General features: G+C 39.1%; 1 protein-coding gene across 4 annotated transcripts in view; it reads right to left on the bottom strand.

Moving 5' to 3' along the window:
• Positions 1-15314, bottom strand: part of AP2A2 (adaptor related protein complex 2 subunit alpha 2) — a 44929-nt gene that overhangs the window by 28379 nt on the left and 1236 nt on the right. For all 4 annotated transcript variants that reach the window (XM_005491589.4, XM_005491591.4, XM_005491590.4 and 1 more), the window contains exon 2: positions 2843-2911. In XM_005491589.4, coding sequence (XP_005491646.1) covers positions 2843-2911 — 69 coding nt within the window. The remainder of the gene's footprint in view (positions 1-2842; positions 2912-15314) is intronic.

Here is a 15314-nt window from a genome sequence, read left to right as displayed (position 1 = left end):
AAAGGAAAAAAAAAAAAAAAAGGAAAAAAGCCAACAATAAACAAGTCACATTGGGGTACTTTTGCATGCGTGGAAAAGAAGATACACAAGCATGTCTGAAATCTAGCAGCCACTCTTGTAACACAAGAGTGTTACAAAGACACAAACCCTACTAAGCAATCAGAACAAAACTAAATTCTAATGCAGGAAAAAAAGAACAAGTCTGAATCGGGCAGAGAACAAAGTTCCTCTGACCGCAGAAACAGCTTACAGATTTGTGGGCAGCTTCATTAATACACAAATTCTGCTTTGAGAAAGCAAAGTGACACAACAATTTAATAGACTGGATATTTTTTCACTCCCAAAGCAGTTACTGCTCTAACGCTGAGACTTCCAGTTTGGTTCAAGCATGGGAGCAAAACCAGCTTACAGGCTGAACGTGTAAAACAGAAGGAATAGCATCTCAGCACACTCTACTCCGACAGCTTCTCCTTTATCACACTGGTGTAGCTTCTCTCTAGTACATTCTTCTTATCTCAGTTAATGCAGAAGCATTTAAAGCAACTGTCAAGGACACAGCGACCTCAGCAATGGAGCTTCCTCATGCTTAGACAAGAGACAGAGTAACCTTAAGTACAGAGAATCTAAATTTCTGCTGAGCTCAGTGCACAAAAGCTGGATCAGAACCCAAAGCCATAGCACAAATTCCATCAGTTGAAGGAAAGTATTGCTTGTGCAGAGGTGTGAAACCTTATCCCAACTTGTTCAATACAAGGGTACTTTCAACACTGAGTTACCCAAACATAAGGCAGGTATCAGGCCTGACAGTTACCTGCATGCTAAAGCAAAAGTAGAAATATTGAGGCTTTGTCTGCAACAGTGTAAGAATACACCTTGCATGTTACATGGGATCAGCATCCAGGTAATGCAACAGTGTGTGCTGAAGGCCCAGAGGCAGACCAGACTCCTACACTAGTGTCACACCAGAACTTCTCTGTCAAAAGGTCTTGTTTCTTGGAACCTTTCCCTGATTACAACCATGGAACCAGTCCAAAAGCTGCATCTTTGGCCAGGAAGGACCAGTAACTCAGGGCACCAGCATTCACCACAGTTATTTAACAAGGGACATCATCTTAAGTTCACAATCACATTTGTCTTAATCCAAACTATTTAAAAACGTTTTCAGGTCAGAGCTGCATCAAAAGAAACTAGGCTAAACTGAGTAATCGCCACTTAAACCAAGAATAAAATGCATATGAAGGTCTCTTAATTTTCATATAACCCTTCTGCAAGAAGAACCATACAGCATGAAGTCCATGTGGGACTCTTGCAGCAGAAAGATAACACAGCTATCAGCTCCTCACTCTCTCACAGCCTCAAGCAGTTACAAAACAAGTTGTCTAAACACAACTTTTTCCAAATTGTGACATACATGCTTTTGCTCAGGCTTCATGAAGTTAGTGTCTTCAGGTAATTAAAATTTTCCACTCAAAATCCAGATTTAGTAATAAACCATAATGAGGATCAGCTGCAAGAAGGTTTAGCCATCTTCCACTCAAGCTACTGAATGAGCATATACTGGCCTTTATTCAAAACTATTTAAATAGTGCTTAAAGGATGCTATTTAAGGTATGCAGGCTAAAGCTATGACACTACTTTGCTGAAAGCACCTCTATTCTCTGATCACTGCCTGATTTATGGTTCTACATAGCCAGAGATTCCTATGATAATTTCTCCCCTGATCATGAGTAAGCAGAGAAGAATTAAGTGTTCATGTACTTTTACCTACTTTTCTAAGAAAAAAATGTAAACAAAGAGGCATGTGATGGCTTTTAATTTTGAATAATTTCTTGAGTGTCTTGCATTGTGGTTAACTCTTCCCTTCTAAGCTGTTGATGACACTCAGGTTTCTAAAGGTCTTCATACACCTTTAAGAGACATACTACTTAAAATATAGCCACAGATCATACAAAGTTCAGGAAAAGTTATTTGTTAATACATCAAGTATTCAAAACAGATATGCTACTCTAAGCCAGGATAGCCAATTCATTTGTGGTAAATGAATTACTACAAATCCAGCAGATTCTGAAGGCACATATATGATCTCCATATTGCAATACCTTATCTAACTACACACACTGCCCCAGAACTATTTAAACAAAAGTTGCCACAGCCACAACTGTTATAATTCTATTTAAAAACATCCCGACTATCCCTCAGAATCTTTAAACTTTGAAACCACATACACAACTTGAATACAGCTAACAGCATGAGTTTTATTTTGTGCTGTTTAAAAGTTAATTGCTGCCTCTTGAAATTAGTTACTGCATATCCTTTGTTTCATATGAATACTTTGTACTGCTGTTGCTTGTGGTTAAGATGTATAGCTTCAGCAACTACACATTACAATTTAATTCTGCTAGAAGTCAGCCTAACCCATTACTTCATAAAGGGCTCAGGGCTGAAGAGGGAGGAAGGAAGGGAAGTTTAAACAGATGCTGTTTTACTGGAAATAATAATGTCCACCCATTTTACTCCAAACTATTCACAGCCTTGCAGCTTTCTGGAAACAAACAAGCTGAGTAGTCAAGTGGTTAGGAGGGCAAGTACTAGAAATAGTTTGTGACCAGTAGCCCAATTCCCTGACAGAGGAAGGAGTTTGCTTCTGTTATGGCCAAAAATCACAGGACTGTCAGAAGGTTCTAGAGTTAAGAGAACATTTCCAACAGTAATTCTAACAGACTGCTTCAGCATTTTGCTTGAGTCAGCAGTTGACAAAAGATGTCCAAGCATGTAAAAGCAAAACCCCATAAAAGAAAGTCTTACAGAAATATATATAGTATAGTATGATCAAGCCACTTACCTTTAAATTTTGACCGAATATTTGCTAGTTCTTTATTTATCCTCTTTATTTCTGCCTCTTTACTTTTGCCTGAAATGAAAAGAACACGTATCAGGACACAATGCTTTGGACATCCCTCTGCCACCCGAAGCATCTTTTCACCCAAATAGAAACATTCACTTGTGAACACAAACAACAGGAGGAGTTATAACTCTCCATTTCCATCACTGGAACCAAATACAAACAGAGGTAACTTAAGCATCACTTTGTACAGGAATTTGAGAAGTTCTAAGGACCTCCCAGTTTCAAGAAGCTTTGCACACTTTAGACAGTGTCACTTGCATATAACCTGAGATACCACTGCTACTGACTTTCACAAATGCTCCAGTTTTTCTATTCCTGAAACTGCCCAGAGAAGAGTGAATTTTACTTCCTATGTGATTACTAAGTTGACAGTGCTTTGAAGAAGCGAGTCTCCTAAGCACAATCCTATAAACAAGCAGGTCAGATTATTTCTCATCTTAAGGACAAGCCAATTTATTATTTCTCTGTTGAACAGTCACCCAGTTCAACAGCTTTAGAAACATTCTTAACAGACTGAAGAGGAAACGCAGTAAACTCACAAGGAGTCCAAAGGCTCAAGACCTCACACAGTTAGGATACAAGTTCAGACTTTCAATGTACCTCATGAAAGTCATTTGAAAACCAGAAATATTTAAAATTCACATTTTATTAGATGACTTATGCTTCTCAGCACCATTAGTATTTCATATTTATTTTTGATTTCAATAATAGATATTGGGATTTCTAGTACCAATTCAAGTTACATAGAGAAACAGCAGCAGTTTAAATTGTATAATGCAAGCTTACTCAAGTAATATTTGCATTGTCCAAACCAAAACAGCTTATTACTCTTTGGCATTTTAGTTTTTGGTGACTGAGATTGTACAGACATCTGAGTCCACTGTCTCCTACATCAGTAGAAGCACAGAAGGGTAAACCAGCCAGCTGAGGCATTGTGATCAGCTGCCTGCCATTTGAGGGAAGCAAGTGAAGTACACTTTGGCAATGCAGATCTGGCCATTTAGTTCTGTAGTTAATTCAGCCTGTACCTATTCAAAATTTCAACAAGTCTAAAACTTTTGTCCATTTCCTAAAAGTTTCAGGCAGTTTCAAGTGTGCCAAACATCAACTAGCAGCAGAAAATGACAGCTTCCTTCCCTCTTCATCACATATATTTGCTACAAGGTTATGAGTAAAAGTGTCCTAGCCCTGATTCAAATTGGTCCAACCTTATGAGTCGTGGGGATCACATGCCCTGTGTTCACACCACACTCCTCCCCACACCACTGGGATCACAGCTACAGCTGTGAATGTGCAAGTAGGGGATGTGAGGAGGCTTGTGAAGAGCAGATCATGACCAGGATTCCAAAACACCTCCAATCTCACCCCTTTCTTCAACAGAAACACCTCACAGTATTTAAATATTCCCCTACATTTGCATGTGTCATCCTAGGATTGTTAATCCTCCCTTTACTATTCCTTTGGGGAATTTACAGCAGGCCCTATAAAAGGTGACTAAGTAACTCAAGGAAACACAAGTGCCTTAGGATAGTTTAAGGGCAAAGTATAAAGGAATCCCTTGTCAAGTACAAATGAATCTAGATTTTGCAATTTCTTGACTTAGACTCAAGAAAAATAAACTGAAGTTAGGACTTCTGAAACCAACTCTTGCATAAGATGCAGAAAACAGGTTTGTATTCATCTGCCTCTAACAACAGCCACAAGAGAACAGACACAGAGCAGCCACAGCACACTGTACAAACAGAAATGTTAAGCCCACTACAGAAGCAACTACTTCAGTTTGCATTGTCCTTTTAACAAAACACCTACAGATCCCACAAATTCACTTCAAATGCATTTTTCCATTCTACTACAGTGTTTTGTAAAGGCTGCTGCTCAAAAGATTTAAGGGCAGGGTGCCTTGGCAGGCACTCCACAGGACAAAAAACAACCTACAATTTCAGAGCTCAATCATTTACAATTCCTGTTCCGAAACAAACTGTAGTTGCTACCTGTATGCACCCTGATTTCCAGATAAAACAGAAGATCATGTCCACAGTTTTAATTTGACCTAGAAATTCCAATTAACTTCTAGAATGACAAAGCTAGAGAACACAGTACAGTTCCCTCCATTTATAAAGATGCAACTGCTGGAATCACAAAGTCTAACCAGTTTTCACTAATATATTATGCAACACTAGTTTCGTTCTAATTTAACTTGCCAATCTAAAGAAAGCTGGTTTTAAAGCAGTAACAGTATTTATTGTATAAATGAGCAGCAAGTCGTACAATCTAAGACCTGAAGTGTCTTCCTTTATAGATTTCAGATTTGTCTTAACTGGATTATTTGTCCTGAGCACACAGCAGAGATACTCAAATGTTTGCTTCCAGGGCACTTGCCAGCATTAGGAGTTCATTACTACACTGAAGCAAATCTTTGCTCTGCAGTCCCACCCTCTGAGAACAGGGGCCACAGTAACATACCCCAAAAGGGTGCAAATGTTTATGTAAATAAACAACACTCCAATTTTCAATTTTGTAAGGTATTTCTTTTTAAAGACTTTAGAACACTTCCCCTATTTTCAGCCATACATTTGCTTCTGATGAAAAATTTAATCTCCTAAAGCTATTAGTATATTTTCCCTTTTACCATGGGAAGAACGCATCTCATTAAGACATAACCACAGAGTCTGGAGATTTTGTACTTAATTTACATTAACTGGGCAGAGAATATAGAGCTCAGTCCGGGCCATTGCTAACCTGAGTTTTTAAATTTAGAAACTAGGTCTTTACTCTGTATCTTTAACCTATGTTTGTAAGGAAAGTGAACTGCAATATTTACTTTGAATTATTAGCAATTGCTTCTGTAACCTCAGCAACTGCGGTAATAATCACAATTTTAAAATGTTAAAAATAGGGTGAGGAAAGGGAAACATATCAGCTAGCTTTTCTTACCCCAAGATGAAATCAAGGCCATCTTTTACTTTTTTAAAACCACCAAAACCTTCTGGCAAACCTTTCAAGCAGCATTATTTACCTGCTACACTCACAGATTATCAGTTACTGCTAGGAATTGGGTTCTTTGTGTCCTAAGCAAGCAACAGAGCATTAAGCAAAGCCTGACTAAAATACTTCAGGAATTTGTGAAGTCAGCACCTTTCGTAGAAATAGTCTGCAGGCTCAGCAACACAAACATGGAAATCCCACCCCCATGCACACAGCTGTAGCAGTGAGATGACAGGAACACCCAGACTCATATCTGAAGGCTTATCATATCACTTAGCATATGAACAAAAGTCTTTTTCAAATAATTTCTTCAGGCTGTTCTATTTTGAAGGCAGTATATGATCTCATCCAGACTATGACCAAACATAAACAGCATAGTAGTTAGCAGGTGATAAAAAGTTTAACTCATATATTGGAGTTCACGTTGAACAATTAAGTTTTCATCTTATTACTAATTAAAGTCTACGCAAGCCTGAAATTGTAGTTTTAAAGAACAGCACTAGCACACCAAGTGTTAAATGTCACTGAGGGCAATCACGCAATGCTGAGGACAAATGATAAGTTAAACCCAGGCTGAAGTATCTAACCCCAAATTTCCTCAACTCCAGCTGTTTATATTGTATGGTAACCTTATTCAAACACAATTAACTGCTTATATTAGAGGATGACAAAGCAAAACAAAACCTCACAGTGGAAGGCAGCTTCCATTATAAAGGACAAAAGAAAATAGAAGTATCATAAAACAAGGACAAATTTCTAGCTTTATTTACTTTATTTAACTACTGATCTTCTGTCCTACTAAGTGTGGAAGGGCACTGCTAAAATGTGTTCGATTAACTGAATTTTTCATCACATTACTCTGACTTGCCAGCACTCACTGAATAATTTCTATATGCATCTTTTATTTTTACTATCACTAGAAACACTCAAGTAGTCCCTAGGACAGTAAAAACAAGATGATGATAGCTGAAGGAGTGCTATGCTACAGGAATAAAGGCTTACATTTCAGAGCTAACAAAGGAAATTGCTCTGCCACACTTTCAGGCTCTTACCCAGCCCCAGTCTCATGAAATTATCAGAGCTGTACACTAACAAAATGTTCTGTAAGCACACATTCAGCTGGGAGAGGCTTTAATAAACGCCATGTCATGTATACAGACTGCTGGGTAGGACAGTAGTTAAACCAGAGCACAAGAAGATTATGTTCCATATGAGTTCAGGCCGTATCCTTCTCACTTTCACTTATTCAGACTTTTACCATTTTAACAGACTACCATTAAATATCTGCAAGTCAGTAAGCTTTGGTTGCTGTTTTGCATCACAGACATGTAGTGTTTGTAGCCTTACAGTCCCACTGCACAAGTGCTGCTCATCATCTCCAAGATGGGCACTGAGCACACAGGTACCCAGCCACCACAGTCCAAGTGCTTATGGGTGATTACTTCATATCTGGCAGTTTGTCAGGCTTCAGACTCCATCATGCTGCCTACTGCCTTCATCAGAGAAGGTAAATTTAGTCTGCAGAGCAGTATTATCTTTAATTACCATCTTGTTTAACAAAGATAGAGTAGGGAACATCGTAAGTCACGCAGCCCATCAAAGAATCAACTACTATTCTTGTATTTCCCAGTAATCCAGGCTACAGTCAGCACTTCAGTACTGCACAAATACACCTCCATTCCTCTGTTCAGAGCTCTGCATTACAACCTAAAGAATGAGAAAACAGAGGTTACAGAAAAGGAATTTGTTGAGTCCATTCATTTGAAAAAAACCTGACATATCTTAACAGTAGCCTGGCAGCAGGGCTGCAAGGTTAAGGAAGTGCTTCAAGGTTAGAATTAGTGGGCAGCTTTGGCTCACTCAGACAGTGACCTGCTCCATCAGGATTAACTTGCTGCTACACTAACTGCAGACTGCTAAGGGTAAGTTTGAGGCATACAACCCACCTGTGCTAACCAGAACTGCTACTAGTTCTTAACTTTCATACAAACCACTTGATATACTTCTGACCAAGCCTATACATTTATTTCCCAAAGGAAGACAAACATTTTTTCTATAAGCAGCTACACAAATACTGAGCAGAGTTGACTTCTGCAGGCAAGGCCTTGAAACACAGGCACACTGTCAACATCTGAAGCAACAAATAAATAAATCACTTCACAAAACTTTAGTTGTTCCCAGTGTTCATCTGGCTCCAATCTGCTTTAGGCCAGCAGTCAGTGTAATTAAGCCCAGCCAATAAATTGTTTTGAATTTACATACAGGTGAGAACTGATACACTCTTAGCCTTACCTGCCCTATGGCCATCTGACAATTTATGATTACAGATACACAACTGTAGTTCAGCTGGCATGAACTATAAAGCAGAGGATAGGAGCTCTTTTTGCACACAGAAAAAGCCTGCCACGGTTCTGTCATGCTTCTTGAAGGCCAGTAGTAGTGTAAGTGACTTTTTGTGGCACTATCATAGGTCTAATATAACATGAACTCTGTTCACATTCAATTATCAAACAGGCCTTGAAGAGAGGACAAGTCTACTTCTCTGTTTAAGAGAGAGAATACAAATACTACCAAGGTTAAGAGCAGGAACTTCTCTGAATTCCTTAATGGCTAGGAAAACTTACTTAGGTACAACACTTAAGTTCTCACACAAATGATAAATTCTCAATTTCAAAGGTGATGTTAAACATCTTCCCTGAGAGCTGAGAGTCAGTGTTTTCTAAACATAAGAATGTTTCTGGTTATGTTTTCCTTAACCTCTACATCTGGAGCATCTAAGCTGATGGGCCACTTTGGTGGGAGACAGCACTGCCAAACTGCTACCCAGCTTCCTTTGAACAAACATTGATAGTTTGAGAGTCAGTTGGATGCAAGGCTGTGCTTCTTAAGAGACAGCTACAGACAGTTCCTAAAAACTGCTCTCATCCTGGCACACACATTCCTGCCACTACCTTGTATTGCTGCAGGTCAGTTTGGGAGCCTAACAACCAAAAAAGCAAGATGGCAAAGTCTAGGCTAAGGCTACATCATGCCAGCTTTACCACAAGTGACAGTAGAAGACATGACCAGGTATAGAATAAGTTCACCCATTCACTGTCTAAACACACTTCAGTTGGCATAAAGCAATCAAATGACCCACTTGCCTTTTCTACTGCTAAAACAGCCTGCAAGCATGATGCAAAGTCTACACTGCATTCTTGAACCCTGCTGTCAGGGAACAGAGAAAGAAACGGGTTGAAAGACAGGGAAAACAAATAATAGTGTCTCCACTGTAAAAATGGTAGAGATAGAGGAAAATATGCATGTAAAGGTAATCAGTGCCTCCATTTTTGCCTCTGTGAGAGAGCTTTTTTACTTGCTCGTATCAGTAAATTAAACCATTACTTTTACCTGCCAGCAGGACAGATACTCCTATTACAGCTCTAGAGGATAGATTAGCCATTTGCTATGCAGATCATGATCTTCATGAAGTAAACCACCAAATCCATCCTCTAGCTCTCCCTAATCTCTCAGCTGGCTCTTCAGCACAGCAGGGAAGAGGGCAAAAGAAAGGCAGACAGGTTGCACAGCATTACATTAGAGTGGTCTGCTTGCCCATCCTCACATTGTCTACATAAATTCCTTCATTTGGTTAAACTCTCTAGGTTACTACAATAGAGGTGCAAGCTCCACCTCCATCTGAGTCTGAAGGAGCTTGTTGGTGCAATTGTTTACAAACTCACTGCACAACTAATCCAGAGAGACTACAATAAAATACTGGACACCTTAAAAAAATAAGTTAGTATAGCTTCACTTTTGTTCACAAATGAACCTGTTCAAGTCTGCAGAACAAGAAGCTTTTTGTTTAGTGACGCGCTAACATCCTGTTACGAACAGAAACAGGAGTGAGGAGTGCATGCTGTCCTTCCACAAGATCTGTTTGATCAGAAGAAAAGAAGTGCCTGTCATGCTGAAGATCACAAATGGCACAAAGGCAGTTTAGGAGCGTTGTGTCTTGGGACATTCTGCTGTGATTAGATATCGAAAGACAGGGACCAGTGACCTCCTGATATTTTAGAACTTTATGTAGAGGAATATATTTCTATAATATAATATATTTCTATAATATAGGAATATATTTCTATAATATAATAATATTTCTAATATTCTGCACCGTAAGGGAACTACTATCCACAGAACTGACTTCTTCCTCCACTGTGGCACTAGGGATTTGCCACTTCTCAGGAAACAGAAGGGAGTCACAGGCTTTACTGTAATCCACTAATCCATTAACTCCTTGTCCTCACAAGAGAAGAGAAATAAGGGCACAAAAGCAGCTTTTCAATCCAGATGTAATAAACTGCAACAATTTAATACAAGTTTAATGATTTTGGATGCTTACCATGGTTTTTTTTCCTAACTAAGCACCACAAGTTATGAGAAAATGAGAAGTAACCAGGTAACAGGGTCTAGCTTAAGACCAGAGCTTTCCCTAGAATAACTGAAAGTGCATTGGAAGCTCATATCCAAGTGACTTTGTGACATACAGAACATCTATCTGTCAGTTCAGGTGGCAAACCAACACTGACTCCTACCAAAAGAGAAGCTTTAGGCCAAGAAGATATGCAAACAGTAAGTGCAGGGTCAGGCTTGTACAAAAGGAGTTCTTCCTCCTTCCTTGACTGAGCAGCATCCAAGCAGTCATTTCCTTGACCAGTCTTTTCACAGCATAGCTACACTCCCTTCAACAAGATAAGGCAGTATCAGCACTGATTTATTACAAGTCACTGTGGACTCTCTTCTACCTCCTTAGTTCATGTTCAAAAAGAAGAACAGTTTGAGGCCAACCCTAGTTTAGCTATCACTTCTAAACTACTGCTTCAGGGACCCTAAAATACTTTTGAGCTCATTAACTAATGCAGATATGTAAAAATCTCTGCAATAGTCCTTAGCTTCCTCTTATCAGTCCTGATGGGCAGTCTTTATACAAAGGATTTCAAATTAAGCAATCCAGGGTACCTAATAGAGAGGTTGGATGTCACATGAAAGATTCTAACTCTTTACTATCTCTCCTCCATTACTCTCCTCTAAGCCAAACATGCACAAATTAAACAAACACTAAAAAAAACCACTAACAAAAAAATCCCAGCCTCTCAGAGCTCTTTGAAATGACCAGGAGCAAGCCAAGACAGAGAAGCCATAGGAAGAACATCAGTTTTGCTTTAGAGATCCCCCTCAGACTAATCTCATGCTAATTGTGTTTTCCTTAAAGCACTCTCCTGCAAATAGTAGCAAGTGATGCAAGACTTAGTGCTTATTATAGCACATCCTTAGGGCTGTTTGTTCAGGCCAGAAACCAACCATATTAGATGCACTGCCACAGCCGTGAAGAAGCGACAGGAGAGCAAACCAAGATGCTTTGCCTCCAATTTCTTTAAAAGGTAAGTAATCTAAGAATACATGTAAAAAAAGTCTCTGACTGTCTAGAGAAGTGTTTCAAGTCCTGCTTTAACACTACATGCAATGCAAACAAGAACCCACACCTCAGAGGAGCAATGCAGTAGCTTTAGCCTACACAGTGACAGCTTATTACTGACATATAATAATTACTTACAGATAACTAAATCCAGCTGTATGTGCTCAACTCACTCTATGGGAAGTTTGTTTCACTGGGTGGCTGTTCCCACAGAGAAAAATAACTCTACACATACCCATGTAGTCATTTAATCCATGTACATGCCCCTGTACCTACACCTGCAATGCACTTTATAACCTACCATCCATTCAAACAGGTGATCATCATATGATGAATTTAATGAACTATCTTTTTTCAATCCCCACTTGCTGATCTGTAACGTGATGCACCAGTCCCAGTGCAGTGAAGCAAAGACATTTTGGGAGGTTCAGCTTCAGGACACTATCCCTTGTCCAGAACAATGAAAATTTAATGCATTAAGTCCTATGAGAAGAGATGGACCTTTGTTCATTATATTTGGTGGATTTTATTTAAGGAAAAAATTTGGCCTGAGGAAAAAGAAACAGTAACTTGGAAGAAAACATACAAAGAAACATTTAGAGAACAAACTCAGGAATCCTTCCTCTGCCTGTCCAACTTCTGGGGCAAAACTGAAAAGTTAAGACAGTTACCTAGCAAGGGAAATTAAGAACTGTCTTGTCCTCCAAACCTGTGACAAAAGCAGCTTTTGCCTCTGTGTAGACACATCTCATCAACCTAAGAGGAAGTGGCTTCCCAATTTTAATATGGAGCAGAGGGTTACCAGTAATACACTCACTACTGTAATAGAAACTATTTCTACATTACAGGCTGCAAATGAAAGGAGAAAAGCAAGCTTTCCTGGTTTTCAGGGTGAATAGCAGAGAGCACTGTTGCTGCAGCAGAATAGGTTGAGTGACAAATGACTTAAAAGTATTTCATTGTGAGATAAGCATAAAGCTGTACTCAAAAAAATGAAACCAGACTCCTGATGCTCTATGTGTCAGCTAAAACAGCTGGAGAATTTATAAAGCACCATCTCACATAAGCAAATTGCTTCAGCAGCTCTGCAGTACGTACACAAGAAAAGACTTAAATATTTCTTGCAAGAGTCCATATGCTTGTAACACATGCAGATCTTGTTAGGTTTTAGTTCATGAGGCACATAATCCATGCAGTGACAAGGACTCCTCCTGACCTGAACCCCTAAGTTTGGATAGCACTTCACCAAACCACAGGGTTCAGAACTTTCAGCTCCACTCCACCACAATCTTTTGTGCAGCACAGCCACACCTGACTATTTTCTCAGTCACACCAAGCAAGCACTCATTAACTGGGCTGTCCTAATCAAGTACTGCAGTTTGGTTTTCAACCTGTAGTTTTCTCGTCTCTTCTCTGCTGTCTATGAAAGATAAGCTAAAAACCTACTTACTGTAGTAATTCATATATGTTACAAAACAATCCAAATGAACAAGTCTCTAGAAAAGTTCATGCATCTACTGGCAAAGTGACAGATATCTAAAAGGGTTATTTCCTAAAAAATATTTTTATCTGCCATCTGCACTAGGACCTCCATATGCAAAAAATGCAGAGCCTACAATAAGAAGATGCCCTGAAACAAAATTCTGGAGAGCTATAAGGAACTGAAGGATAATTCATTTTCTTGTATTATGATACTTCAAAAATTCACTTGATCTTTGTATAAATAAAGAACATTTCATTTTGAAAGAAGACACTCAATATGACAGCTTCAGAGAGACTAGAGCAAAGTCAAAGTGCTAAGAAGCCTCTCTTAGCCTTGAAATATTTTACAATTGCTGCTGCAAGTAGTATTCCAACTGTTTTTAATGAAAAACATCACAGACTTTTGAGAAATCAGTGTACTTTAAAATAGTCTGCTCTAAAAAATACATCTGACATACAAGTATTTAAGACAAAAATCAAGAAGTTTAATAGATAAACCATGTGCCAAAAATATGTCTAAACAACACAGAAGTGACAACCAAGCTTTTAGTATTAAAGACAGGCTGGTAGTGCGGGCTGCTTGTTCACAATCAGCTACAGCTGTAAACACTGAAAACTGCTATCAAGTGAGACTTATGTGAAGCCTGTAGCAGACTGGTATAAAGACAGGCAAGACAGGCATCACTCCCAAATCAGTAATATATCCAACCTGTAAGAGAATCCTGCATTATTTAATGCTGCAGACATTGTAGATACAATATCCAAAAAATAAATCTTGATGTAAGGAGATCAAGCATTTCCAAAGGTAAACAGTCAAAATTTACAGAAGTACCCCCCAGAAGTTTAGGTTCCTTGAATTATCTGAAATCACATGCTGTGCATCCCTCTGAGCACAGCCACCACACAACTGCACTTTCCTTTTTCAGCAACATCCACAATGTAGAATCCTTATCTGTGCATACACCCCCCCATACACACCATGTTTAACCACTACATATTATCTGGAAAGGCTACTGGCAAACTAAAACTGCCAAGCCTTTGTGGCAGTATTCAAAACAGATACAGGGAGTTCAGCAAAGCCAAATCAAGAATGCCAGCAGAACTTTCTGTGTTACTGCAACTATCAGATATTTAGTCCAATTGTAAGGCTAGAAATAGAGGTCATAAGCTGCACATGGTTTAGCTCCCCTCCCTCCTCAGAAAAGGAAGACTTGCTTTCTTTCCTTAGTCAAAAGATGCTGTTCACCTCCACAGCTGCTACTTTTTGTTCCTGACAACATCTAGCTCCTCCCTGAAGAAGCAAAGAGGGAGCTTTAGCCAACAGCAGTACCTGCAGAGCCCAGAGTCTCCAGAGAGTACTTCTGTGAATACTCCAGGAAGCACTTTTGTGACTCTTGCTCTGTGTAGGATAGCCCAGGGTTAGCCGGCAGCACTCAGAGCTCCACTAAAGGGAAGGCTCAAATGCCATTCACAGCTACTTGGAAGCTTCATACATCACCTACTAGTGGGAATACCAGCTCTGCTGCAGTTGTTTAGAAGATGCTGCTACTTTTTCATTATGAAGACAAGAAAGATACACAAGTAATTACAGCTCCCAAACATCTGTCTGGACGGAGACAAAACATGAGAGATATACCAGTATTTGTGTAAAGAGTCAAAGTTAACATTCTATTTGTATCACCAGTAGGTTACATCTTTGTGTCTCCTGAAGATAACTTTTGTTTGTTGTCCCATATGGACGAAGGTAGCTTCAGATCAGCTCCCACACAGCCTCGTGGGGAAATAAGTACCTAATTTGTTATATCCTATCACATTAAATTTGGTTATTTCACATCCCTGAACACATGTTACAAACCTAAGAGCCCAAATGCTTCTCTTGAATTTACTTCTAGTAAATTCTGCTAAAAACAAGCATGGACAAATTTAACCAACTGCAAGACATTAAACACTAATGAATCAAGTCGCACTGTTTCTAGCTAAATCAATGAAAACAATGATTAAAAAATCATTGTGAATTGTGTTGGGTAGATAGAACAGCTTAACAAGTCTTAACTGCTATGACACCAAGTGGAACTATGTTACACACAAAGCTTGCACAGAACACCAGGACACTGAAAATGCTCACTAAATAGCAAGGCCAACTAGACAAAGCACAAGAGCACTTGTGTAACCTGGAACTGCTACACTACACATTTTATAGGCCTTCTTCTTCTACAAACAGAGTGAAGCCTAAAGCAACCTAAGGACCAGCAACTCTGTTTTGAAAAAGAAAAACCCCCTCATTCAAACAGCTTCTGCTCTAAGGAAGATTATCAACCTTGAATTTGTTCACGTCTGGATGTCCAAATCACCTGATTATAAAGACGCTGCATTTAAATGGTCTTATTTTACCTGTATAATTTCTTTGCCCTGTTTTTTTTTAATTAGAAATCATCAATTTGAAGTTTTTCAAGCCAGTGTGACTAAATACTCCCAATGCAAGCCCAG

This window comes from Zonotrichia albicollis, chromosome 6 (assembly GCF_047830755.1).
Source record: "Zonotrichia albicollis isolate bZonAlb1 chromosome 6, bZonAlb1.hap1, whole genome shotgun sequence".
In the NCBI taxonomy this organism is placed as follows: Eukaryota; Metazoa; Chordata; class Aves; order Passeriformes; family Passerellidae; genus Zonotrichia; species Zonotrichia albicollis.
Note: the sequence above shows the minus strand (reverse complement) of the source record. Positions and strands in the feature narration are given on the sequence as shown.